The sequence below is a fragment of the Theropithecus gelada genome, chromosome 10, assembly GCF_003255815.1.
Source record: "Theropithecus gelada isolate Dixy chromosome 10, Tgel_1.0, whole genome shotgun sequence".
Taxonomy (NCBI): Eukaryota; Metazoa; Chordata; class Mammalia; order Primates; family Cercopithecidae; genus Theropithecus; species Theropithecus gelada.
In genome coordinates, this window is record NC_037678.1 from 19,609,912 (window position 1) to 19,637,591 (window position 27,680).

The following is a 27,680-nucleotide window of genomic DNA, read 5'->3' on the forward strand; positions in this document are numbered from 1 at the left end:
CCATTCTCCTGCCTCAGCCTCCCGAGTAGCTGGGACTACAGGCGCCCGCCACATCGCCCGGCTAGTTTTTTGTATTTTTTTTAGTAGAGACGGGGTTTCACCGTGTTAGCCAGGATGGTCTCGATCTCCTGACCTTGTGATCCGCCCGTCTCGGCCTCCCAAAGTGCTGGGATTACAGGCTTGAGCCACCGCGCCCGGCCAGTTTTTGTATTTTTTGTAGAGACAGGGTTTTGCCATGTTGCCCAGGCTGGTCTCGAACTCTTGTATTCAAGCAATCCTTTTACCCTTGGCCTCCCAAAGTGCTGGGAGCCACTGGGCCTGGCCAAAGCAAAATTTAAAGGAAAGAAAACCCCAAGTAAACAAGTAGATAGCTGGTGAAAAGACCAGATGCAGCCTAAGACCAGGGTGGGGGAGGCTCTGCCCAGATGCAGCCACCTTACCTGTCTTCCTTGGCCTCAGTGATCACGGTGATGAAGGATGTGGAGTCTTCCATGGCATCAAAGTACTCGGTATCTTCATCTTCCTCACTGTCCTCTCCTTTGGGAGTCAAGAGGCTTCCTAGAGACATAGGCAGAGCTTTAGTTTGTAACTTCACAAAAGGCTCATCTTGCCTCCCTAAGTCCAGAGCCAAGGGCTCCCTCAACCCCCATCTGGCCTCACTCTCCTCCTGCTTCAGTCACCTGGGCAGCCCTGGGCCGCAGCCACCCTTGCTCCCTCTGCTAGAATCATGTGCTTTCAACACATTCATTGCACAGGGGCCTCTTTCTGGAAGCCCCCATCCCCCCGCCCCCGATCTCTCAGCATGTGGGTCAGTCTTTCTGTGGCCCAGCTTCCCTTTCTGTTGACCCCTGTCCACGATCCCCATGACCCCCAACCCAAGGCTAGGTGGGTGGCCATCTGGCACCAGGACACCCCTGTCACACAAGGGACAGCTGGGCTCATTAAACTTAACTCTTGAGAATGTGAACCTAGGTGCAGAGAAACTGTTGCCAGTGGGTGATGGGCACAGGAGATACAAAGCACAAAAAGGCAGTCCAGAGTTGGCCAAGCCCAGCCCACACATGGACACAGCCAGGGATATGCATGTGGGGGAGCAGAAGCTGTATATGCAGAGCTAGCTGGCAGAAGGTCACGAGACAGCCCTGCCCTGGCCGCCCGGGCACTCACCCTCAATGAAGCTCTTAGAGGGGTTGGCCGGCCGGCCGGGGGCGCTGCGGAAGGCCCGCTCGAGGCTGTTGTGCTGCTTGGCCAGCTGCTCAATGGTTTCCTCCAAGTGCACGCGCTGCTCCTGCTCATACTGCAGTGCCCGCTGCCATTTCCGGCTGTGTATCTCTGCTAGTTCCAGGAAGTCCCTGCAGGCCTGGGGAGGGAGGGGTGGCGGTATGAGACTCTGGCCTCCGGCAGGGGCCCATCTGTCAGAGGCATGTGAACCAGAGCAACTCCATCTTCAACAGGAGCTGGGTAAGATGAGGCTGAAACCTACTGGGCTGCATTCCCAGACACTAAGGCATTCTAAGTCACAGGATGAGATACAAAATACAGGTCATAAAGACCTTGCTGCTAAAACAAGTTGCAGTAAAGGAGCCAGCCAAAACCCATCAAAACCAAAATGGCGACGAGAGTGGCCTCTGGTTGTCGTCACTGCTACACTCCCACCAGCGCCATGACAGTTTACGAATGCCATGGCAACATCAGGAAGTTACCCTCTATGGTCTAAAAAGGGGGGCATGAATACTCTACCCCTTGTTTAGCACATCATCAAGAAATAACCATAAAAATAGGCAACAAGCAGCCCTGGGGGCTGCTGTGTCTATGGAGTAGCCATTCTTTTGTTCCTTTACTTTCTTAATAAACTCTCACTTTGCACTGCAGACTCGCCCTGAATTCTTTCTTGTGCGAGATCCAAGAACCCTCTTGTGGGGTCTGGATCAGGACCCCTTTCCTATAACACATCTGCTCCCCCCACCCCCCCGCCATTCCCTGTGAGGACTAAGCTCTGATATTTTTTATCTTGCCCAAATTCCTATGTAAGGCGTCTGGGGAGTCATGCCCTAAAAACCATAAATTCTTATCAGATGGGTTTTATTTAACCCTATATATCGTGACTTTCCAACCTGACTGGCATAACATTACGAGTCAAGGAAGACAAAGTATTTTATCCCAAAACATGCTTCTTGGCCATATTTTGAAGTGGCCCTGCAAAGCTGTCCTTTGTGCGGGAAAATGTGTATCTGTAAAGAATCCCTATTCACATAGATCGTTTTCTTCCAGGCCTTGCCAATCCTGAAGAGACTGAGTTTTAGCACCTTTTTGAAGTTCTGATTAGGAAATATCTGTCATCTATTGTCTCTAAGGGGAGCCACTATAAGACTGAAAAAGAACCTTGGTCTCCACAATCTTTTATCTTAACCTGAACATTTCCTTTCTATTGATCCCAGGTCTTTAGATGACTCAACCAAGTGCCAACCAGAAAATGTTTAAATTAACCCATAGCCCGGAAGGCCCCTCCCCACCTTGCTTTTGAGTTGTCCTGCCTTTCTGAACCAAACCAATGTGTTTCTTAAATGTATTTGATTGCTGCCTCATGCCTCCCTAAAATGTATAAAACCAAGCTGCACCCCGACCACCTTGGGCACATGTTCTCAGGGCCTCCCAAGAGCTATGTCATGGCCGTGGTCACTCATATTTGGCTCAGAATAAATCTTTTCAAATATTTTGCAGTCTGTTTCTGTTGACACCTGCAGTGAAGAAGGCCCTGGGGGCCGTCTAGCTTCCCCCTCTGCTGGGATGGTAACAAACATGCTCACTGCCCGCTTTGGCCTCCATGGGGATGTGGGACCCATAGCCTTCTCAGAGCCCACCCAGCAACCAGCACTCACCCTAGTTGGCCTCCCATGGTCAGGATGCCAGTTGGGGAGCAGCAAAGCCAGATGCCACGGGTCTGCACGCTGCCTCCCCAGCAGCAGCTCACCTGGAGCTGAGGTGGCTGCTATTGCTCATCAAGGCAGGGGCTGAGCTCTCTGCAGCCACATCCTCCCTGCAGTGTTAGGCCTCAGGTTTGTCACTGGCCCTTGTCTACCACTGGGCCGGTCCCTGGCCGTGGCACAGAAGGAAGGAAAGCCACGTTCTGCTATCCTCCCCAGCTCAGAGAGGTAATTGGTCTTGTCTGGCAGAACTGGGACTGGCACTTTCTACCAAGCTACCTCAGAATATGAATCACATAACTGCTTTTAAGGTTTTCCCTTCAAGCGTGTGGTCTACTAAGACATCCAGATTCTTTTCAGCTTCCCAGGTCCATAGGTGGTTGCACCACACAGTTTTGAAGCAGGGGTTGGTCGTTCTGCCATCATTACAGTGGAGAGGATGGCTCAGGCTTCAGCTGTCCATGGAGGCCAGTGAGATCCAATCTAGGAACCTCTGAATTTGCCCTTTCTGGACACATTCTTTAACCCAGTAGGAAGGGATGTTTCCTTGGCCCACAGCTGCATCAGTGGCCCCAGCTGCCACTCCCCAGCACTCCCTCCCCACCCAACTGCCCCAGCTGACCTGGAGCACCCACTGAGCTCCATGCACATTGCAGGCTGTCCCACCCCAAAGGAGGAAGATGGGCACACCAGTCCTCACCTGTGACACAGAGACAAGGCAGCTGTTGAGGAAATATCAGGAGGTGATGTGGCAGGCGGGGCGAGGGAGCACTCAACAGATATGTCTTGTGGATCACCTCCCGCATCTGCCCCGGCACCTGGTGCCCAGGCCCATGACCGCTAACTCCCACCACTCCTCAGACCTCTGCAGCATCGCTCCCCCAGGAAATGGCCTGCTCCCTCAGTCATGCCCACTCAGACGCCTGCCCAATGGGTTGGTCTCTCCAGCGACTGTGCCAGGAATGGCCCTGAATCAGCAGCTGCTCCCAGATATTTGCTGCCGAATGACACCTACCAGGGGGGTGGGACTGACAGCAATGGGAGCGAGCTGGGGGTGTCCTGAGGTGGCCTCAGGAGAGGAGGGATGGACCAGCACCTCCAAGGGTGGGAGGCTCCCCAAGGCTCTGCATTGGGGCACCCTGCCTGGGGGCTCAGCAGTCTCGCCCACCCCACAGGGAGAGCCCGAGCTCTGGTGGCCAGCCTGGCTTGGTGGAAAGGGTCCCCAGCCCAGCCCGCCCCTGCTCCAGAGCGCTGGCTGCACAGCCTGCTCCAGGGACGCCATTCCTTGAACAAGCCCTCCTCTGAGCACCTTCCCTTCCCCATCTCCCTCACAGCACCACGCAGGGTGGGCAGGGCAAGGCGTGCCTCCTTATCCCTGGGATGTGGAAATGGGGCCTGGAGATGCGGCGTGGTCTGCCCAAGGAAGCCAGCAGAGTGTGGTGGCCAGGGGCGCACTATCAGGAGTTGGAAAACCTGGGTTCCAACAGGGCCCCTCTGAGCCCACGTCCTCTGAGACAGACAGTGATGCCCGACAGATGCTGTGCCCACAAGCTGCCCTGTCTCTGCTCACCCAGAAAATTCTCCAGGTGGGAGGAATGCAGTCACCCCCACTGGACAGATGAAGGTCTCCTCCCCGCAGGTTGAGGCAGGGGGAAAGGTCTCCTCGAGGAAGGAAAGAAACCTCCTTATCTCATGCGCGTCATCCTGATGATGTGTGAGACTGAGTCCAGGATGTTGAAGGTCTGGGCTATTTTGAGTTTATGGGTCTATAAGGCTGTCCCTTGGGTGTGGGGCTGCAGTCACTGTCCATCATGCAATTTGTAGACCCCATAGTGGGTCTGGGTGGGTCCTGGGAGACCCAGCTCCAGGCCTGACTCCACTGCTCCCTGGCTTGTGACTGGGAGCCGAGCCTTTCACCACCTGGGGTCCTACAGTGGCCTTCCTGCTTCACCCACAGCCCTGTCCCTCTCTCACTGCTGTAGGCCTTAGAGTGAGGACCCTGAAAACAGACTCCGAGACAGTGCATCCCAGCAGCCAGACCAGACGGCACCTCTTTGCTGGTTTTCTGCCAGTGGATGTAAGGGTGGTGGTGGAGGTGGGGGCACAGTGTCCCTCTGGGTGCCTCAGGAATGTTCCAGACCCTTACAGAAGCCCTGTGAGGTGGGTAGACAGAGACTCCCACCCCATCCCAAGACAGCAAAGCTGGCTCTGAGGGCACCCAGCAAGGAGGTGGCAGAGCCAGATCCAGAACCCAGGTCCTGAACTGAGAGCTTGCTGTACCTCCTACCTGGCTGCAGCTCCCACGAGACCCTCCTCCCCACATTGCCCTAAGCTTGGCCCAGTGCTTAGTCAAGTTAGTCTTGGTTCCAGCCACCTGTTCATGGCTCCCTGACGCTGCTGCCCTGCTGCCCCTGTGCCACCGGTCAGCTGTGACCCTGGCCCATGCAGGTCTCCAGGCTCTGTTGAGCTGGTCTCATGGCAGGTACAGAGTGCAAGTCAGGAAGCGCACCCTCATCTCCCTGGGTGCCACTTCAGGGAAGTCCCCTGCATCCTGAGACTGAGGGCCAGGGAGAAGGGGCTAATTAGGTCAGCACAGGGTGAACAGGATGGGATCTCAGGTCTGTCTGGCCCCAGGACCACCTCCACACAAGGCACGATCCCCACGCCTGCCTGATGCAAGCAGGGGTGCAGAGGCCAGGGCTGTGCTGTGCATGGTGAGAGTGAATGGGTGCTTCATGGTTTTCTGAGTTCTTACCTATCTGGGTGCACAAGGCCTCTGCACCCGCCCTCCCTCATCCCTGCACCATCGCTTCCTGCCAATCTTCTACAGCCCCCAGAATCGTCCTCTTCGTCCACGAGTTCTCACATAGTTGGGTGCTTTGTTTTCATATACCTCATGTCATTTACAGCAAGACTTACAAAAGAGCCATACAACAGCAGTTTAAAATACTAGCCAAAGGTCATGGTAAGAATTCCCACAAACTCACATCTGAGGGTGCCTGGGCTTCCCAGCAGCAAGAGCAAAGAGGGAAAGATGACAAGAGAACAAAGATGAATTAGGCCCCCTACCTCCTACCTTTGCTGTTCACAGGGGCTCCAGTACTTTAGAAGTGACCATTTTCTCCTTCAAGGGAAAATGGAGGATTTGTTGTTTTTTCCAGAGATCCAGGCAGCTGACAGCCTCTCATAGACACGGTTTCCAATCCTCTCCAGTCTCATCTCCTGGGGCTCCATTCCTTCCCAGGGACCTGAGTGTGGCCCACCAGGTCTTCTTGCTTTTCCCTGGCTCAAATCCAAACCCACCTGCTGATTCTGTTGCCAGCCCCGCCTCCCTCACACCTCAGGCCCACTGTGAGGCAGGCCATTGCAGGCATTCTTACAAGCACTGAAACAGATTTTTTAAAAATATAGTGTGCATGACCGAGGAGGAAACGAAGGCTCAGGGTGACTGAGGGACTCGCCCAAGGCCATGAAGAGGTGTGTGTAGGGCCAGGATCCAAGTCCCTGGGCATCTCACCTGCATGTCTCCCAGGACACGGAACCAGTGCTGTTACGGTTTACTTTGTAAAGCTAAGTCTTGATTGCTGTCTGGGACCCCCTTGAGGGCAGGGATGTTGTGGGATCCCAGAGCCTTCCTGGTGTGGAGTTAGGTTCCTGGGAGATACTAACAAGGCTGCCTGGGAATAACCCTGTCCAAGCAACAGAGCCCAGCCCTAGCCTCAGAGAGAAGGGGTGGCCTCCTAGCACCCTTAGCCCCAGCTGAGGACTTTGTTCACACAGCCAGGGTTGCTGGCTAATAACTTGGCTGTGAGTGACCTCGGTCCCCCTCAAGGCTACCAAAGGGCCAGCTGGCATCGTGCAGCAGGGAGACAGGAAGTCCCCGGGACAGCTGGGCTTCATCTGGGTACATGTGCCTAGGCTGGGCACATGCAGGTCATAGAGTGTCACAGTCACCTAAAAGCGGGGCAGGGTGAAAGCTGCTGTGTGCTAATATCAAAGGCCTCATGTGTCTGCACCCAGGGCCTTTGCCATCACAGCAGATGAGCTGCCCTGGTCACCCTGTGGATGCAGAGAGCCTGTCCACCTCCTCCAGCCCGGATGCACCCACCTGGTGTCCATTCCCGACTCCCAGGGTCTCCTCTGCTGCTGCCAGCCTTCTCCAGGCCCCATCCTGGCTGTGCTGTGGGGAGAGGCAGGCGCCTGGCGTGGCCCTGCTGTTCTCAGAATGCTGAGCTGGGCTGTGTGCTGTGTGCTCAATAAGCTGGATTAGGCTTGGGGCCCAGCAGAGGGGCTAGCAGGGGGAGGTTCCCAGGGGCCCATGGGGGGCCTGGCTGACCCAGCCCAGGCCTGAACGTGGTCTCATTTCTCTGAGGCTCTGTGACAGCTCTACCTGGGGCCAGGGGACTCATGCTCAGCTGTAAGCAGGAGGAGAGACAGGCTGACCTGAAGCCCCTGCCCACACATTTGTGTCCTGCATTGTTTAAGGGGAGGGGAGTGAGGGGTCCTAGTGGGAGCTGGAGGTGGTGCCTGGGCCCGCATGGGTGCTACCCCACTGCCCACCCTGGGACAGGCCTGTAATCTCCTGGCGCCCTCCTGGGCTTCTACAGAGTCCTTGATTCTGTGACCTGTCAGGTTGATTGTCCTCAGCGTGGGGACAGAGTTCCAGTCTCCCAGGCCTGCCCCTTCCACCTTCCCCCAAGTGCTGCACAGAGGGTTCTGGTGAGAGGGGTGTTGGGGGTGGGGGTGCTCTGAGATGCAGGGCCCCTGAGCAGTGTGGTCCTGTCTCCATGGGGAGGGCAGGGAGCCTGTTGAGTTGCCCCCAAGCAGAGTGAGAACCACAAAGCTCGACAGACAAAGGGGGGGGTCTCCACCCTGGGGCAGCCCCACCTGGGGAGTCCAGGCCCTGCTTGGCCACCAGGGACTCTCCCTACTGAGAAGTCCGGCCTGGGGAAGAAGGCTGTAAGGGCTGCCCACCCAGGGGAAACCAAGTCAGGGGCCATGCCATGTCAGGTCTGAGCGGGGGTTGCTGCTGGTCACCGGTGCCCCATGGGACAGACATTGAACGTCTCTGACCTGGAAACCTTTGCCCAGATGTACCCCAGGAAAAGGAGGACAAACTCTAATCGCTTTTGCTGTTCCTAATCTTAATCCTGACAGCGATCTCACTGCTCCCTGGGACAGGCGGGAGAGCAAGGTGTGAGGTCAGCTAGCCTGGGTCCCCTGTGTGTGACCTAGGGCAGCCTCTGAAGTTCTCGGGAGCATGCAGAGCCAGGACCCTGTCTGGCCTTCAGTGGCTGCCTGGAAACTTCCCTCCTAGACAGGGATGTGAGGGAGGCACCAGAGGCCTGCTAGGTGTTGACGTCAGCAGCCATTGGGCTCATGGAGGAGGTGGGGAGATTGGTCAAACGCCCAGATGGTCCAGGCTGGGCGACTGGCTCCAGCCATTAGCATACGCAGGAGGTCCCAGCACCCCTGGTGCAGGGATAATGGGAGAAAGTGCGGCTGGTCCAGGACCTGCCAGGCACCTGACGTGTCTGCTGTCCAGCTCTGGGCTCCCAGGTGGGCGGCCGGAGGACCCTCTGCTCTCCGGGTTTCTAGGGCCAAGGCTACCCACCCTCCACGCTGATCCTCACATCCCTTGTTGCCACAGACTCTGCCTCTCACCAGCCTGTGGTTCTGAAGGTGATGAGTGGTGAGATCACAGAGTCATGGTCTCCCTGAGCCCCTCTGCATGGCCAGGGGACTCACTGGAGTAACAGGACCTTGCCTCCCCTGCCATTGAGGAGTGGTGGGCTGGCCTCACCTATTTTTTTTGAGACAGAGTCTTGCTCTTGCCCAGGGTGGAGGGCAGTGGTGCCATCTCAGCTCACTGCAACCTCTGCCTCCCAGGCTCAAACGATTCTTGTGCCTCAGCCTTCTGAGTAGCTGGGACTACAGGCGCCTGCCACCACACCTGGCTAGTTTTTGTATTTTTAGTAGAGATAGGGTTTCACCATGTTGGCCAGGCTGGTCTCAAACTCCTGACCTCAAGTAATCTGCCCGCCTCGACCTCCCAAAGTACCGGGATTACAGGCGTGAGCCACCGTGCCTGGCCTGGCTTCACTTTACACAGGATGAAACCCAAGCTCAGCAGGTGCCTCATAAAGGCAGGAAGGAACTGCGCTGTGATTCTGGTCTTAAGTGTCTAAGACCCAGACTGGGGACCTGTGGAGCCACAAGGGGAAGTGCTGGGCTCCCCCAGGGATCCCTTTGGCCCAGCCAAGCTGTCGTGCTGTGTCTCCATCACCTGCCTGCCCCCCCGAGGCTGAGCTCCCAGGGCCTGCTCCTCACAGGAGCCCTTGGCACAGGCTGGTAGCACACAGGGGCCTCAGCCCTTCCCAGTCCCCACCGCGGGTCGATCAGAGTGTCTCCTTGATGTGACTCACTCTCGGCACTGGTGAAGCAGCTTTCCACTCCAATTAAAACTTTAAAATAGCCTCTCCACATTCAAAATAGTTTGCCACTCACACACAGGAACCAACACCATCTGGCTTCCAGTTTGCCAACTGATTTTAGACAAATCTGGAATCTATTTTTACCCATCTCCCCAGGTCCTGGATGAGCAAGCTGTCAGGAGCAGGACGGTGGTCAGCTGGGCAGAAATCTGCCCCACAGGCCCCCGAGGGACAACGGAGAGCAGCTCCGGGCCTCTCACCCCCGCCTGGGTTGGCCTAAGGAGCCCCACGTGACCTCCTGGGCCATGAGCCAAGCGGGGCCTCAGAGAAACCTCAGCATTTCTGGCAGTGGGGGCCCCTTCTGACAGGGGTCTTTGTTTCTACGATGCCCCACATCAGAAGCCCTGTCTGAGGGCCCCAGGTTGCTGTCTCTGTTCCTGTGACCCTCTCCACAGCAGCCCTGCCTACCCCCGGTGCCCACTCTGGCTATCTGGTGCCCCCAGTGTCTCCTACTTCCCCCTTGTGCTTTGCCCTTGCAGCTGGAGTATCCCCAAGTGGAGTGTGCCCCGAGCCCACTCCATCGAGTGCTGGCTGTGCCGGGTGCCCTTCCTCCTCAGGTTTTCCCATGTCCTTGCCATCAGGATGTCGCAGGCACCCCATACTGCCCAGCCAGCCCTGCGGCAGGCACCAAAGTGTGTCTCCTGAGGGACGCTACCTTCCTTGGTAAACCCAGGGACCAAGAGTGCGGCATCTGTCCCATCCAGGCCTGGTAAGCATCTACCTTCTGTTGGCCAGCCCTGCCCTCCCTGCTTTCTGCCTGCACTGGGCACCTCGAGCTAGCTCTGCCCACTCACTAGCTACACAAAACCCACTCCTGGGAAAGACCCTCCTGCATCCTGCAGAACCTGTGTGTGGGCCAAACTGGGCGTCAAACACGAAGACCCCCATTCTGTAGGGGCCCAGGCCCCCAGCATGGGGTCCTTCCCCATGGCCTCTTCTCTCAACCACACAGCAACTCTGCTGTCCCTGCCTTCAGCTTAGAGCAGCACTGCCCATTCTCATGGGTGCCAGCTCTACTCTCGCTGCCCAAGGGCCCCCGCAGGGCCTCAAGCACCTGCCCCTGCCTCGCGGATAGCACATTCTCCAAGCAGCAGAGGGGTCTCGCTAAAATGCACGTGGGATCATTTTATTTGGCCTTGAGTCATTGACCTTGGCACTGAGTCACTTGGCATTGAGTCCCTCATTTCAAGTGGGAGCACAACGCTGTCAGCATGAGGTCCCTTGTGACTGGCCTCCTCTTCACTCTCACCTCCCCTCCTGTGGCTCCCAGTACATACTCCAGGGCGCCTGGCACCTGTGCCTCTGCTCAGCCCCCAGCCTGTGGCCTCTCACCCCATCCCACCTCACTGGCTCTTTCCTCTAAAGGTCTTTTTGCCGCTGACATCCCGTATCACCTATGTGGTTACAGACCCCACAGGAGGGTGCAGGGCCCACAAGGCTGGGGCTGTGTTCACCCTCACAGCTCAGGGTTCCCAAGTGCCACAGAGGGTTATGTGGTCAGAAGGACCAAGTCCTGGGCCCAGCATGAGTGACCAACTATGAGGAACCTTCCAAGTTCAGGAATGGGGGTCGAGTCAGGTGCAATCGGTCTGGGCTGGGACCTGCCTGCAGGGACTGGAGGGACAGCAGCAGGAACGAGCCCACAGGCTGCTAAGAAGCAGGATGGAGCCCAGCTGCCGGCCCACCCAGGGGGCTCAGGACTAGAGGAGAGAACATGCCCCAGCCTCGCTCTGCTGCCCTGGCCTGCAGATGGAACCTGCTCCTGCAGCTTTTTCACTTTGTGGATACTAACACTCCAAGCATGAGCTTGTAATATGTACAAACTCAATCATTTTCCACCTTAAGCCAAGTGACAGAAGCAGTGCCACCGTACAAGGTACACCCTGGTGCTCACGGAGGACGCTGCTGTGAGAGAGAATGTCCCCACCCCATGCCTGGCAGAGCACCTGTGCGCAGGCACGTTATGGTTCAAGACTCATTCTAAAAACCAAAGTCATTTAATAGTGCTACAGGGTTTCTCTTAAATGGCAGGCGAATTCACAGTTACCCAAAACAGTAATTCAAGCAAGGATCTGCTAGGCTGGCTTTTATCAGAGTCAAAAAAATTACCCACTAGGGAATTTTGCCAGACACTAAGCGATTCATTCATTTGCCCCTGTGATTTTTCACAATATTCTCTCCACCCCTCTTCTCTCTCTCTCATTTGCCGAGGCTCCCATGTGCTGGGCTCTGAGCCAGGCATAGAGGCCACAGGGCTACAGGGATTGTGAGAGATACTGTGTCCTGCCCTTGCTGGAAGGACAGGGTCAAGATGCTGCAGTAGAAAGATCTGTGAGACTCTGCAGGCCTGCAGGTGGGTGATCAGTGGTGCCAGGACAGGGATGCAGGGTAAGGGTGGACAGGGGAGGTTTTCTTGACCTCCTAACCCCAATCACGGGGAGGGTCAGGTTTATTTCTCTACCATAATGCAGCAGTGTAGCGGGCTCTGGAATCAGGAATACATGGGCCTGTATCCTTTTCAGCTGGGATCCTGAGCCCCTCAGCCTTGGTCTCCCCATGCGCAAGCCTGCAGAGTGGGCAGGGAATGTGCATGCAGAATGTTTGGCATGCCACTCCACGCATGGAACACTCATCCCCTTTCCCATCCTGGCTCGCCACTGGCAGGGCCTGTCCCAGCCTCTCATAGCCCAGTCCTTAGGAGCTGGGGCATGGGTGTTGGGGGAACTACCACCAGGGCAGGAAGACGCAACCAGGGACAGGTGGCCTGTGGGGAATGGGTGGGGAGACGCTGCTGGGCCTGCCAGGGATGCTCAGGAATCGTGTGAACCCCATACCCTGGTTCTGTCTCATGGCTGAAAACCCAAGAGCCAAGCTGATCTCTCCAGGTTCCCTAAGCGGGAAGGCAAGGAGTCTACTCCCCTTTCCGGGCAGTGGGGCGGCGAGGTCACCACTCACACAATTGGCAAGCCTCGCCCAATGACCGGGTCCTGCCCACAGGCCCACCATGACTGGAGAACTGTCCAGAGGCCCAGGAAGGGTAACCGGGTAGGCAGGTGGGAATAACAGAGGGGCTTCAGAGCCAAACTGGTACAGGTCCCCATCCTGGCCGGAGCAGAAAGACCTGTGCACGATGACAGCCCAGAAGGGAAAATATTAATATTTTCCTTCTCTGCCTAGGAGAAAGCCTACTTCCCATTCTGTGTCTGCTGCCTCGGCCCTCTGTAGGCCCAGCCAAGGCTTGCCCTGGCTCCTGCTGTGCTGTGGTCAGTTGGACAGGAATCTGCCTCCCTGCCAACTGGGAACATTCCCGGGCTCTCCCTAAACTTGGCCTTCAAAAGTGGGCATGTGAGCTGGCGGCCCTGGGTCATCTTAGAACAGGTCACACCGATGAGCACATGCCTGGCGGCCTGTCACTTTAAGAGTTTGCTGGACTGCCTGTTCCCTGTGAGTCCCTGTCTGGCACAGGCCTGGGCAGGGATCAGGAGGCAGCTGCTAAGATCTGATGTCAAATGCCCATCAGGCAGGGCTTGCCTAGCTTTGTGATGAGAGAGGGGTTGCCCTGAGTTCACGACGGGGCTACTGACTGACTCAAATGCTGACCCCAGAGGGTCCTTCCAAGGCCCACCACGTGCACCCTCCGAGTCTGGCTAGAAAGAACCCTGCCAGGGCCGGGTGCAGTGACTCACTCCTGTAATTCCAGCACTTTGGCAGGCCGAGGAACATAGATTGCCTGCGGTCGGGAGTTCAAGACCAGCCTGACCAACATGGAGAAACCATGTCTGTACTGAAAATACAAAATTAGCCGGGCATGGTGGTGCATACCTATGATCCTAGCTACTCAGGTGGCTGAGGCAAGAGACTAGCTTGAACCTGGGAGGTCAAGGTTGTGGTGAGCCAAGATCATGCCATTGCACTCTAGCCTGGGCAACAAGAGCGAAACTCCATCTCAAAAAAAAAAAAAAAAAGAAAGAAAAGAAAGAACCCTGCCAATCAAAATGTCACAAGGCAGAGGGAGGCTGGAGCCCGGTGTGGCGTGCACATGGAAAATGTGGTTACCTGTACAATTTAATGCCATGAAATGCTGTTCCGGGCCAGGTGATCCCTCCGGAAGGGCAGTGCAGGGGGGTGCAGGGTACAGGGGTGACCTCGGCAGGCTGAGGCCTCGGGGCTGGGCCTCCACTTCCTCACTGACCTTGTTCAGGTGAGAAAATGGGACTAGAAGGGCTTTGTAAAAGGTAACATCACAGGTAAATGTGGGCCGTGGGCCACTTGGAGTCCTTTATCTAGAGACACAAGATCCACTATGAAACATCACTTGCTGGCACTCCCACAGGGCTACTGTTGGGGACACCCGTGAGTAAGACACTCAGCCTGACCTCAGGGAGCAGAAAGCCCAGTGGGGAATGGTTGAAACAATGGATTAAATGCCACGCGGCAGGGTGCCTGGGAGCTGGGGTCCCAGCCAGGAGGAAGGCTGCCCAAAAGAGGCCTTGGAAAGCCATGGTGACGTCCCTGTGGGGTTCTGAAGGATGACAAGGGAGCTGCCAGTACCTGAAGGATGAGGAAGGAGTGTTCTAGAACGTACAGCACTGGCAAAGGCATGGGGGGTTGAAACGCAGTGTCACTGTTCCAGATTCCCAATCCAGAAACCACCTCCGAGCACCTTGTTCCCTCAAACACCTGGGGCCGAAGCCATACCTGATGTGAGGTGAGGATGGCTGCAGCACCCTGCGAGGATCTGTGGGTGCGTGGAATGGGCCTGCACCACTAGCCGTGGGTCCTGGGCTCTCGGGAATCATCCAGAGGACCCTCCTCTCTGCCCTTCTAGGATCTGAGGACCTAAAGGCTTATGATATGTCCTTTCCCAAACTTGAAAGAAATTTAGAACTCACCTGACTTTTCTTTTCTTTTTTTTTTTTTGAGACAGTCTCACTCTTTCGCCAGGCTGGAGTGCAGTGGCGTGATCTTGGCTCACTGCAACCTCCATCTCCTGGGTTCAAATGATTCTCCTGCCTCAGCCTCCTGAGTAGCTGGGACTACAAGCATGCACCACCATGTCTGGCTAATTTTTGTTTGTTTTGTTTTTTTGAGACAGGGTCTCACTCTGTCATTCAGGTTGGAGTGCAGTGGCGCAATCTCGGCTCACCGCAACCTCCGCCTCCTGGGTTCAAGTGATTCTCCTGTCTTAGCCTCCTAAGTAGCTGGGATTACAGGTACGTGCCACCATGCCCAGCTAATTTTTGTATTTTTAGTAGAGACGGGGTTTCACCATGTTGGCCATGCTGGTCTTGAACTCCTGGCCTCAAGTGATCTGCCCACCTCAGTCTCCCAAAATGTTGGGATTACAGGTGAGTCACTACACCCAACCACCCTAACTTTTCTCCTGAAACCGGAACAACCCCAGATTCTTTGTGGTCTTAGAGAAAAGTGAAGATGGAGCAGCCAGCCTATCCCTGTAGGAAGAGAGCTGCCTGCCCCAGTGTGCCCTGAAGGACAAAGGACACCCTCCATGTGGGCTTTGTCTGGCCAGCCGTCCCTCATTTTAGGCTCTACTTCTATGATCCGGCTCAATCAGAGCCCACAAGGTGGAAAACACACAGCATTTCACCAGGAGGAGGGTCTGCCCTGTCCGAGGAGCCAGTGGCAGTAGAGATTTCCCCAATGCAGGCATGGGCGCTGCTGGGAGCATCCCTGCACACATCACAGTCAGGGCAGGGCTGGGGAGAGGGATGGAGTTGCAGTGGGGTCCCCACAGTGGGAGCAGCAGCTCCCTCTCACTGTGAGATCGGGAGAGATTGGGGGTGATGATTTCTACCTTGTGGGGACCGTGGTGTGTGGCTTCCATATCCAAGTCCCTGGCTTCCCAGGAGGGGCCCTGGTGGGGCTGCAGCCATGGTTACCACAGAATTTGAAGCTGAAAGGTAAGACACTCCAGGGACTGACAGAGATCTTTGAGGTTGGGATCCTGCCCAGGGTGAAGGTGAGGCTGCCCCGTGTCCTGGCCTTGGCATGTAACCACCGCAGGAGGGGGCCTCTGCAACTCTCCAAGGAGGTCACCCTTACCTCCCTGAGGGAACGAGAGGATGAAGGCCATCACTTTTCTTGCAGGCCACACAGACCTGGGTTTGCATCTTGGCATGGCCACCTACCAGCTGGGTTATGCTGAGCAGCTCAGGTGACTTCCCTGAGCCTCAGTTTCCATGCTGACACTAACAATCCCTCACAGGTGCTAACCAGGCTGTTGGAAGGAGTAAGTGGTTTGGTACCTGAATAGGCTCCCTGGAAGTCTGGAGGTGGGAGCAGCATGGATGTCCTACTTACAGAGCCCTGGTCCAACACCTTCTCCTAACAGGTGCCGAAGCCATGGCCCGGCCAGGGGTGGGAACGCATGTGTCCCATGACCTTCAGGCAAGCGGCTGGCTTTGCCTACATGGCTCCTTTGCACACAGTGGGGGCTGAACCCTTGATGTCTGAGAGCTATGTCAACAGCCTTTCCAGAACTGCCCCAGTTCCTGCTAAGCGAGGAGTGGCTGTCAGGAAGGGTCCCCAGGAGAAACACGAGCCTCTGGGCTAGCCTGGGCTACAGGCACAGTCTGTCGGGGCAGCACCGCACTCCTGCCCTCCCTGCCCCTGATTTCACAGCAGGAGCTTGGGGAGGGGCCCTCATGGCAGGCTAACACCAGCAGGTTTGGCAGAACCCAGCCCAGGGCACAGCTTCCATCACTCAGGGCTGACTCTGCTGCCATGTTCCCTGGATGCTGGAGCTGCAGAAAGGAATCGTGACCAACCCCAGGGGGTTGTGCTTCTCATAAAACAATTCATTAGGCACTTAGACTTGGAGCTGTTTTGATGGCTTCGTAAACACAGATGAGCCTCTCATGTCTGATAAAAGACTGTGCAAGACGGCAGCCAGCTGAGACGCTCATTATCTCGGAAAAGCCAAAACTGCTTACTCAAGACAAAGCAGTTTTGGTCTCGGGTGGGGAGGCAGTGCCTGGGAAGCCTCTGGCGGTGGCTTCTAGGAGGGACAGGGAAATACAAACGCATTATTATGTTATTCAGTGCTTCCCATGTGTGTGTGTCCCTGGTAGAAGTACAGCATAATCTGGTCTGTGGGCTGTAAGGAGGACACTGGGCCTGAGAGGGTGGATGTAGGAAAACAGTGCAGGTGACAACGGGGCCAACATGCAGGGTGGCCCAGCAGCCTCTCACCATCCTTGGCACATGGGGCCAACTACACCCAACCCCCCAGCACTGTGGGATCTGGGATGAAGAAGGCGCACACATCTGCTGAGCTGAGGCGGGTGGGCACCTGCACGCTGAGTTTCCCAGCAGCCGGGAAGGTGGGCACACCTCGCCCAGCCTCAGGCCCCAGGGTGGGATTCCCAAGGCTGCATTTGGGTACTCCAAGCCTGAGCATATCTGGGCTGGTGTGGGTGGTGGGGTGGCCCTCCCACCCCACAATCATGCTGCCAACAGGCCAGTGAAGCAGGCTTGGGGCAGGTCTTGGATGCCCAGGGTTTAGCCTGGGCTCTTGGCCTGCAGTGAGCTCTAGCCTCTATCTTCCCACCCTGCCCTTGCATTTCTTGTGGGGCCTGGAGCTTGGTCCCAGCTCCCAGTCCGGCCTTGGTCTAACCTCCTAGTTTGGGGGCTGGGTCCCCCAGCTGGAGCTCACCCAGGCACAAGCACTGCCCACTGTCCCCAGCCAGCAAGATGGCTCTCCTGAACCCCCTTCTCTGGACCTCACTTCTTCCTCTGTAGCAGCCTCCATTTCTGCACAGCTCCTCTGCTCTGGTCTCCTTACTCCCACAGCAGGCCACCCCAAGCTCCTAGAACTGCACCCCTGGCCTAGATGTACCACCCTGTGGGACTGTCCTGGGAGGAGGCTGTCGCAGTCAGACTTGTGTCTGGAGGGTGGAGGCCTGGAGGAGCACGCACACTTCTGGGGAACACTCCCCAGACAGAAAGAGGGAAGCAGGGCCAAGCACTATCCTCCTACCACCATCGAGACACCCTCGTGGCTCCCAGTCATAGCCGTGTGGTTTCCAGACCGGGGTAAGCGGCTGACTCCCACGGCGGGGCTGCTTAGTTTACAACTGCGGTTACCCACTTCATCTACCATCAGGTTGGCACGACCTCGGCAGGCTCAGCTCTGAGGCTCTTCTAGCTCAGGGAGCCCTCGACCGCAGCCCCCACCACACACCCTCCCTTGTTATGCACAGCGTCTGCTCCCACTGCATCTGGGGAGTGAACCCAGGGAGGAGGAGTAGCAGCCACTGAGGGCCAGTGTGGCAGCTGTGTCCCTACTGTGTGGGCAGAACTGACCCGCTGGGCTAGCTACTCAACTTTGGGTCCCGACCTTCCTTATCGAGGCATGAAGTAACTGCAGACTGTACCAGAGTCCACACCCAACTCCAGTTTCCTCCAGACAGTGAAGAAGAATGTCCTTGCCCAACAACGGCCGAGTGAAGGAGATGATTTGAGAACCCGGAAGCTAGCTGGGGGGGCGCTGGCTTTGGGAAACACCGTGGAACCGCAGGAAATGGAATGCTGACGCTTCAAGCACCCCTGGTCACCTGCTCAGGGACCCCAGGGCTGGAGCCAGGGAGCCCCGTGCCAGGGCGGTGGTGGGGGCGGGTACTCACGTTGATCATAGCATTGGATGTGATGCGGAAGAGGGTGGCCCGCTCGTTCACCACCTTCAGCTTCTCCCCACTCTCGGATGGGATCTTGAGGCCGTCCAGCTCCGTCAGGGAGCGCTGGAGCGCGGCGCCGTGCTTGGCGATGAGGTCATTGCACGTGCTGAGGTCATCTAACTTCAGGGAAAGATTCTTTAGGGTGTGGTGCAGCTCGTTCTTGTCGGCTGGGGTGGTAGCCTCGTCGTCATCCCCAGAGTCATCTGTGGAAGAAAATAGAGTTGTTATGGTCATTACGAACAGACGTGGTACCAAGAGGTCTGCACAGCCAGGTCAAGCAGGGCAGGGTGGATAGCGCCATTCAAAAAACATCACTCCCCCAGATGGTGCCCATTCCTGTTCCTGGCCAGGGTGAGGTGCCTGGCCCAGCTTTCCCAGGGTGGGGTGAGCAAGGGCCCACCTGAGTCAGTGGGAAGGACTGTAAAGAGAGCCTAGCTTGAATGGCAGGGCCAGGACTGGGCTTTGGAGGCCGCAGGACTGCAGGCACCCACCTGCGTGCAGGGCACCAGCTCCCTATGTTGTGGTGTGCAGGGAAGGATGGGCTATGCTGGGTGGCGAGGTGGAGACTGCTCTGTGGGCACAGAGGCCTCTAGAATGGAGCTCAAGCTCCTTTCTCGGTGTCGCAGGCCTACCCCAAGCCAATCACTCCCACCCAGTCAATCTCACTTTGCTCTCTGATCATGCCCATCCCCCAGCCACACCAGTCTGTCCGCTGTTCCCTGCAAAGGCTTGAGCGCTCCTGTTTGGGGCCTTTCCCGCCACGTCCCCACTGCCTGGAACCTTCTCATACCTGCCCCCACCAGAGGTCCCACCCCACCCACCCCTTTGAGGGCCAGCCCAATGCCACCTTCTGTCCAAACTCTGCCAAAAGAACCTGGGAAACATGACAAAACCCTGTCTTCTACAAAAAACAGAAAAATTAGCCAGGCATAGTGGCATATGCTGGTGGTCCCAGCTACCCAGGAGGCTGAGGTGGGAGGATCACCTGAGCCCAGGGAGGTGAAGGCTACAGTGAGCCATGATCGTGCCACTGCACTACAGCCTATGTAACAGAATGAGAGCTTGTTTCAAAAAACAAAACAAAACAAAACAAAAAAACCCAAAACACAACAACAAACAAAAACAAAGTCTACCAAAAGACCCCATGTCACAGTTGAGGCTCCCCGTCCCTGCCTTCACCGATCTCCCTGCAGGAACACAGCCATTCTCACTGATGGAATGCCTTCTGTGTGCAGACATGCTGTGGCCTCTCAGTGGCCTTGCAGGGTAGGGACCAGATCATCCCCAGGTGACAGATGAGGAAACTGAGGCTCTGAGAAGTGAAGTCATGCCCACGCTGCCTGGTTGGCCACCCTCTTCCTTTTGGGCTGCTGGGGCCTCCATGAGAGGGGCAGGCTGTGCCCTCTGCCAGCTCCCACGCCCCCTCTTACCTCTCTCTCACGCAGCTGCCCAGGGCCCTTTGACCTCCCTTTCCTGCCACCCAGCCTGCATCCAAGGGCATGGGGCTGTGGGTGTCTCTGTGGGGTGGCGCATCACAGTAGGTGGGGCAGGAGGCAGCTGGCCTAGGGCCACAGCACACCAAGAGGCTCACACCACCCCATGAGTCCCAGAGCCTGTAACTGCCAAGGGGTTTCTGAAATGCCTTGTTTAGAAATAATCAGCAAAAAACTTGTTTTAGATGAAGAAAATCTGTAACCCAAGATTTAAGATATTTTTGAAAAAGAATGCGTATTGTGAGAGAATGTTTCTTCCCACGGCAGGCAAGGCACACAGAGGTGGACATGGCTGAGTCACACATGGTGTCCATGGCAGGGTCAGGCCAGCCAGCTGTATGGGGCCTGAGCCGAGGGGAGCTGAGGAGGGTGCCCACGGCATACCCTGTCCCCCTCTGGCCACAGGGGCCTTGGGCCAGCATCCAGCCAGGAGGCAGGGAGCCTCCCATCACAACTGCAGCCCCCAAATGACAATAACTTGTTATTCAAATGACCGCCTGCCCCTCTCACGGAGGCCCCAGCAGCCCAGAAGGAAGACAGTGGCCAGACAGGCGGCCCGAGCATGGCTTCACCTCTCAGAGTCTCGATTTCCTCATCTATTGCTTGGGGATGGGACAGTCCCTACCCTGGCAAGGCCATTGAGAGGCCACAGTGTGTCTGCACACAGAAGCCCAACTGTGACCCCCAGACATCTGGAGGCCACACCGGCTGGGCCAGGGTCTGGGCCATGGCTCTGTCAGTTGTTGCTCTGGGCCTCACAGTGGAGGTCTGTAGACAGTGACTATTCTTCCCTCCCTGCAGGCAAGAAAATGTAGGTTCCGAGAGGCCAAACCACCAGCTTAGTGCCAGCTATTGAGGGGCAGGGTTGGGATCTGAGTCCAGCTCTGTCTGTTCACAAGTCTTCCTCTCTCCGGATCGGCCTTAGAAAGGCTCTAATGGCTGATGTGTACCACACCTTTCCAGGTGCCAGGCTGTGGGTGAGGCGCTGCCTCAGTTAATGCCTGCGATGACCCCGCGAGGTAGATCTAGGAGCAGAAAGGTGCGTTGAAATTGCCCAGGGCCACGAGGTGAGGGGATTCCTGAGCAGCCAGGCCTCTGGCTTTAGAGCCTGTGCTCTTACCACCTGTGCCTGAGGCACGTGTCATCTCCCCAGGTTCAGTACATCTAATAACCAGAACGGCCAGCCCCCTATCCATTGGAATGGCCACCGGCTCAACACGGGGAGGGCCTCAACGGGGCATGCCCAACGCAGATGCGGGTCAGCCCAAATGTGACCCCTGCTCTGTAAGCAAGAGCTGGTGAGAGGTGCAGTCAATCTAACCATAAGCATCCTTCTGTGTGGCGGGTGGAAGCAGGTAGCCACATTTCTGTCTAACTTGCTTTTCAACAGTACACCTTAGTAAGCAGCCCTTAAGGTCCAAATTCAGGTCCCCAGGGACACAGGCACATGCTTGTTCTGGCCTCAAGTCACTGGCCATGTTGTTGGGGCAGGATGGGAAGGCACTTGGGCCAGCGATTACCCAAGAGCACAGTCTGTTCTGCAGAGACAGGCGGGGAGAGGTCCCCTCAAAGGGACGGAGAGATCAGGAGAAGGAGGGAGGGTAGGACGAGAGAGGGAACGAGTGAGCGAGTGAATGAATGCTTCGGGGCCCGCCTAGGCCCATGGATTCCTCCCGGGGTTGGCGCGTCACACACAGGAAGGCAGGGTTTGAAGAAGGTGGGGGTAGGGGGTGGGACACAGAGGAGCAGGTTGGAAAGAGAAGAACGTGAGGGGCCTCTGGCACAGACCAAGGAGCCTGGCCCTTTGTCCTCTGGCAAAAGGGAGCATGTGGCAGTTGACACAGTCCATGGGAAAGAAGACTGCTGGCAGGTGGAATCACAGGCGGAGAGAGGGACAGAGAGGCCAGGAAGGGGTGGGCTTGGGCAGGAAGGACCCCTGCACCCAGCCCAGGCACACTGATGGTGGCTCCCACCCAGCTCCAAGGCCATGAACGACCTGTCACAGGCACGCTGCCATGCGTACCCACACACGCACCACCCCTCAAGGAAAGTGGCGTCACCCACCTCCCATGTTCTCACAGCAAGACAAGGATGCTCGGACACACACTGAGCACAGGGGTGTGGGCCTCACCCCAAGCCCAGGCAGAGGCAGAGCTGAACAATGAGGGGGCTTGGCCTCCACATTAGTAAACTCTGGCCACCCTGGGTCCAGAAGTCTCAGTTCAGAACCGAGAGAGAATGATTTCCTGTTGTTTTAAGCCACTTGTCTGTGGTAATTTATTATGGCAGCCCCTGGAAATTAAGACAATGGCTTGAAACAACACATTTTTTTTTTCCGTTTTTTGAGAGAGTCTCGTGCTGTCGCCTAGGCTGGAGTGCAGTGGCACAATCTTGGTTCACTGCATCCTCTACCTCCCAGGATCAAGCGATTCTCCCACCTCAGCCTCCTGAGTAGCTGGGATTACAGGTGTGCACTACCACACCTGGCTAATTTTTGTATTTTTAGTAGAGAGGGGGTTTTACTATGTTGGCCAGGCTGGTCTTGAACTCCTGACCTGTGATCCGCCTGCCTCAGCCTCCCAAAGTACTGGGATTACAGGCGTGAGCCACCATGCCCGTCTAGAGTTTACTTCAAATCAGAGAGGCTCGGAACCAGGGGAGCCCTTGTTTACTGTGCCCCCACACCCCGTTCCCCACTCAGGGCTCTCTTTGACCCCTGCAATAGGTGGATCTGGCTAAGGAGGCCACAGGGTACCCCCTCAGGGCTGGGACCCCTCTATCATCGGGAGGCTCCTAGGAAGGAGTGGGTTGCCATGGAAACATCTAGTGCAGGGGAGCCAGGTGGGCTATTTTTAGAAGTGGAGCTTTTTTCTCATCTTTGGAGGAAAACAGATCAAGTTTCTCATTGGGGAAGCCCTGTTGGGGGCAGCTTTTTGAAACCAAGAACCTGAAAGGCTGCCTAGGCTGGTTATGGATTGGGAAGGAGGTGACCCAGTGGTGGTGTTAGGGCAGAGGCCCTGTGGCCACCCCCTGTGCACTGCTTGCTTATTTCGGGGAAACTAACTTTGCCCTCACCTGCCCATGAGCTCCTCCAGGGTTAAGGCACAGATGTCCAGCAGGGACCTATCCCCTCACGTGTCACTGGAGAGGAGAGCAGCCCTGAAGGGTGGAAGGATGGCAATCACCCCGCTCACTGCACCCACACCCAGTGCTGGCTGGACGAGTTTTGGGGGACGTGCTGCTAAGAGGGGTCCTGGCAGGGGACAGGCCGGTGGGGCCTGGGGGTGGGGAGTGGCAAGAGCAGGGACCTGGTGGAGGATGCTGGGAGCACTCGCAGGGTCCTGGGTGGGGAAGGACATTCAGACAGCCCATGTCCAGCAAGGCTGGAGCAGCACCTACCAGCGCCCTGTATCCTTTCTCCTTCCTGGTTCTTCAGCCCATCCCAGTGCCACATGCGGAGACCCTGCACCCTTGGTGCTGACTTGGGCACTTTCCCACTCCTGTGCCGCGCTGCACACAGGCATTGTGGGATGTCTTTCTTTCCTTCTCTGCCAGAGCCCCAGTGTGGGTCACTTCAATGGTGCAGTGCCTGGGGCCCTCAGGTTCCCTCCTTTGGGCTCCCCAGCACTGGGCCCCTTCACCAACCTCTGGCTAACTGGAGTCACATTTGGGGTGTCCAAATATTTAAAAGAATGTGATGTAATCCCAGCACTTTGGGAGGCCGAGGCAGGCAGATCACCTGAAGTCAGGAGTTTGAGACCAGCCTGGCTAACATGGTGAAACCCCATCTCTACTAAAAATACAAAAATTAGCTGGGTATGGTGGTGGGCACCTGTAATCCCAGCTCCTCGAGAGGCTGAGGCAGGAGAATCGCTTGAATCTGGGAGGCAGAGGTTATAGCAAGCTGAGATTGTGCCACTGCACTCCAGCCTAGACGACAGAGACTCCGTTTCAAAAAAAAAAAAACAAAAAAAAAACGTGGTGGCTCCTTTGAGGACATGGCTCAGAACTTGTTAATCTCCTATATGTCCACAGACCAGGCAGGGCCCTGGGGGGAGCAAAGAAAGAGAAACCTTGCCCTGCTCCCCACTCCCCATAGCAGGTGTGCCTGCATCAGTGCAGTGTAGGGGCTGCTGTGCTGGGGGCTGATATCCAACTGTCAGTCACCTGCAGGATTCGCTCTGACCTGTGGACCTCCCTCGGGCCCACAGTGTGATTAATGGAGACGGGCACTGCTATCCCTCCCCTCTCTGCAGAGCTAAGTTCAAGTATGCAGGACTGGGAGTGGGCAAGGCCTAGTTCCTGAGCCCCGGCAACTTTCCAGCCCATGACCTCGTCCTCGAGCGGTCACTGCTCTCGGGGACTCCTATCACAAGTCTCCAGACCCCCAGAGCAGGGCGTTCATTCCATCCTGAGCGCTACCGACTTCAAGCAGGGCATGTATCCTATTTTGTCACAGTCTGGCTATGCAAAGAGACACTCCACCCCTACGTGGGCACTCTGAGGAGAAACAGCGCAACGGTGTCAGTTTCCAGCGTGGACTGTGGGGGCACTGCACCCTCGCCAGAAAACAGCCATTCCCAGCCCGTGTGGTTAGCGCCTCCAACATTCAATTACAGCAGCTTTGGTGACTTTGATTTAGATTTTGGGAGGGCTGTTAAGCTGCCTGAGCCCGATCACAGAATCCAATCAGCCAGATGCTGATAACAGAGAGAAAGGCTTGGGGCTGGAGTCCGGAGGATATCAAGTGACATCACCATGTTTGAGAATGAACAGCCCGGTTGCTGGGTGACTGCCTCCTCCGCACTTCCAGCTGTTGGGTGGTTTCCACATGTTACATGTATTCTGCAAGTGTCACCTCCAGAAGAGGAAAGGGCGGCATGGAGAGTTAGGAGCCCACCCAAGACCCCAAGGCTTTTTTTTTTTTTTTGAGACAGAGTCTCGCACTGTCACCCGGCTGGAGTGCAGTGGCGCAATCTCGGCTCATTGCAACCTTCGCCTCTCAGGTTCTAGCAATTCTCCTGCCTCAGCCTCCAGAGTAGCTGGTATTACGGGTGCCTGCCACCATGCCTGGCTAGTTTTTTGTATTTTCAGTAAAGATGGGGTTTCACTAGGTTGGCCAGGCTGGTCACGAACACCTGACCTTGTGATCCACCTGCCTCAGCCTAGGAACCACTGCGCCTAGTCTTTTTTTTTTTTTTTTTTTTCTTTGAGACAGAGTCTCACTCTATCGCCCAGGTTGGAGTGCAGTGGCGGGATCTCAGCTCACTGCAACCTCCACCTCCCAGGTTCAAGTGAGTCTCCTGCTCAGTCTCCCGAGTAGCTGAGATTACAGGAATGTGCCAGCAGGCCCAGCTAATTTTTGAATTTTTAGTAGAGACAGGGTCTCACCATATTGGCCAGGCTGGTCTTGAACTCCTGACCTCAGACGATCTGCCTGCCTTGGTCTCCCAAAATGCCAGGATTACAGGCTTGAGCCACTGTGCCTGGCCTGCTGATCTTTACCGACAGCCTAGTGGCACCTGCCACCCCCATGGCCCTGGAGGCCAAGAGACCACAGCAGCCTGCTAGGCCAGGGGCTGTGGGACCAGGTGGGCCCCCTGCCCAACCTGGCCTGCTGGTGTCCTCCAGCCCGGCCTAGAGTGGGCAGGTGGGGAACAGAAGCCCTGCCTTGGAGTGGCACCAGAGGAGGACCCACCTCCCTCCAGGCTATGGCTGCCAATGTTCTGCCCACTCAGGCAATGGAGAAGGAGAGTCTGAGAGGTCTTCTATGAGCTTCTAAAAGAACAGGGAGCCTCTGAGCAGACACAGGAGTGGTCATACAGGAACCACTGGGTGAGAGTTGGGGAGATGACTTCAGGCTGCAGGTAGGGCTCTGAGAAGGCTTTTGGGAGGAGGTGGCAGCTTTACAGCTGGTGCAGGATGATGACTTAGTGGTGGGTGGCACAGGAGCAGGATGCTGCTCCAGGGAGAGGAAAGAGCAGGAGCCCCAGGACAGAGGTGGAATGGGCCAGTGCTCGGAGCCTGAGCCCCCCGAAGCTGCAAGTGGGAGACAGAAGTGGCGAGGGCCCCTGGGAGCAGGAGCAGCACCCCTGAGGCACCGCCAGTCCTTCCTGACTGGGGAACCCAGAAGGATAACAGATCTGCCTTACCCAAAGTAGGCCCTGGGGAGTTTCTGCCACAAAAGGGATTATTCATTAAAAAAATAAAGACCGCTGGGTAACTGGACAAGTGACGCCGCTCCTCTACAGGAGGCAGGCAGCTGGAGACTCCCAGAATTTCAACCCGAGGATGCTGGAAGGCACGTCAGGATCTAATCTGATGGAAAATCAGATAATAATAAATAATAAATCACGAAACTCTGGCAGGCAGATGGAAAACCCTAGCCAGAGCACCAGGGTCATCTCAGTTCTCGGGGCCTCTCGGTAAGCCCCTCCCCCCTCGTCTCCTGCTGCAGCCAGTGCTGAGTGTGCCTGGGGCATTGCGGGAAGCTGAGGAAACAACATCTGGGCTCTCCGACAACTTCCCCAGGAGAGGGGTGCAGGGCTTCTGCCCTACGAGGGTCACCTATAACCAAGGCCAGGGTGGGGCCTGTGGGATGGGGCACCCAGGTCTGCCATATAAATATCAGGCTTTGCTTCCATTTCACTGGAGCTGCCGCGGCAGAAACTCCATCAAACATGAATCTGCCGGCCATGGTGGCTCACACCTGTAATCCCAGCACTTTGGGAGGCCGAGGCGGGCGGATCACGAGGTCAGGAGATCGAGACCATCCTACTAAAAATACAAAAATAAGCCAGGCATGGAGACATGCGCCTGTAGTCCCAGCTAGTCGGGAGGCTGAGGCAGGAGAATGGCGTGAACCTGGGAGGCGGAGCTTGCCGTGAGCCAAGATTGCGCCACTGCACTCCAGCCTGGGCGACAGAGTGAGACTCCGTCTCAAAAAATATATATAATAATAAAATAAACATGAATCTGTAGGCTGGTCTCTGTGGGGCTGAGTCTCATGACTTCTCAGGGGAACTCACTTCCCAATACCCCTGGGCTGGCTAGAGAGCTCAACACACACAAATCTCGGAGGACAAAGAAATTCCCCTCCTTCCCTTTCACTGGGGGAACCAGGGCACATGGTCAAAGTCATGAACCAAAATGAGGGGTGAACAATAGAGGCACATGAGACAAGCCAGGGCGCCTCCTCACTCGGAAGAGGGCTGTGACCTAGAGCTGCATTCTTTGCTCGGCTGTCCTTGGGATGATGGACAGCATTGGGCAGCCAGGCCCACGCTAGGGAAGTCACACAGGTGCAGAAACGGAGCACAAAATAGCGGTGCCTGCTCCAATTCTGGCATCTGCCGTGATGCTGAAGACAGCCTGCTGCCCACAGCTTCCTTCAGCCGGCAGAGCACCCAGCCCACCCACAGCCTCCACCTTACCAGGGTTTCCACAGGGTCGTCTCAAAGGAATGAGGGTGCCTGCCCTAGATCCAGCTCTGTGGTGGGCTCACTCACTCACCCTGTCCAGGTTTGAGTTTCACCCCAAGGTAGAGAGGTGGCTGCCCAGGCCAGGACTTCCACAGAGCTGTTCTCGAGCCCAGCCTAGCAGATGCATGAAGGACAGACCCTGTGCCAGCTGGGCCCAGGAAGCTGCCTGCAGCTTCCGCCATGGGGCTGCAGCCCCCTCCTCCGGTGTGAAGTGAGCCTGGCGAGATGCTCAGCTTCTCCCCGAGCCCTGTGTGACAGCATGGAAGGCGCCCAGAGCTGAAGCACTCGGGCTCCCTCTTCCTACTCTGATCCCCTGCAGTTAAGACCAGCGGTCCACCTGCTTCTCAGCAAGGCCTTAGCTTCCTGGGTTGGCTGGTTTCTAGATAAGAGCCTCCTCTTGTCTAGGGCTCGCTCTAAACCCCAACTCACCCATCTGCCTGCCCACCACCTGCTCCAAGATATAACCAGAAACTCCCGCCTGCAGGCTCAGCCTCCTGGGCGATGGGACTGCCTGGTAACTTGCGGGTAGAAGGATATTATTTTTGTTGTTGTTGTTTTTGTTTTTGTTTTTTTTTTAACTAATGAACTGAAT

General features: G+C 56.4%; 1 protein-coding gene across 5 annotated transcripts in view; it reads right to left on the reverse strand.

Annotated features, from left to right (window-relative positions):
- Positions 1-27,680, reverse strand: part of OSBP2 (oxysterol binding protein 2) — a 225,562-nt gene that overhangs the window by 18,923 nt on the left and 178,959 nt on the right. For 4 of the 5 annotated variants that reach the window (XM_025400227.1, XM_025400226.1, XM_025400229.1 and 1 more), the window contains 3 exons: positions 18,064-18,317; positions 1,168-1,360; positions 441-558 (listed from right to left, as the gene is read on the reverse strand). In XM_025400227.1, coding sequence (XP_025256012.1) covers positions 441-558; positions 1,168-1,360; positions 18,064-18,317 — 565 coding nt within the window. Of the gene's footprint in view, positions 1-440; positions 559-1,167; positions 1,361-7,032; positions 7,149-18,063; positions 18,318-27,680 lie in introns of those variants that run through there. The other variant, XM_025400230.1, reaches the window with a different exon arrangement.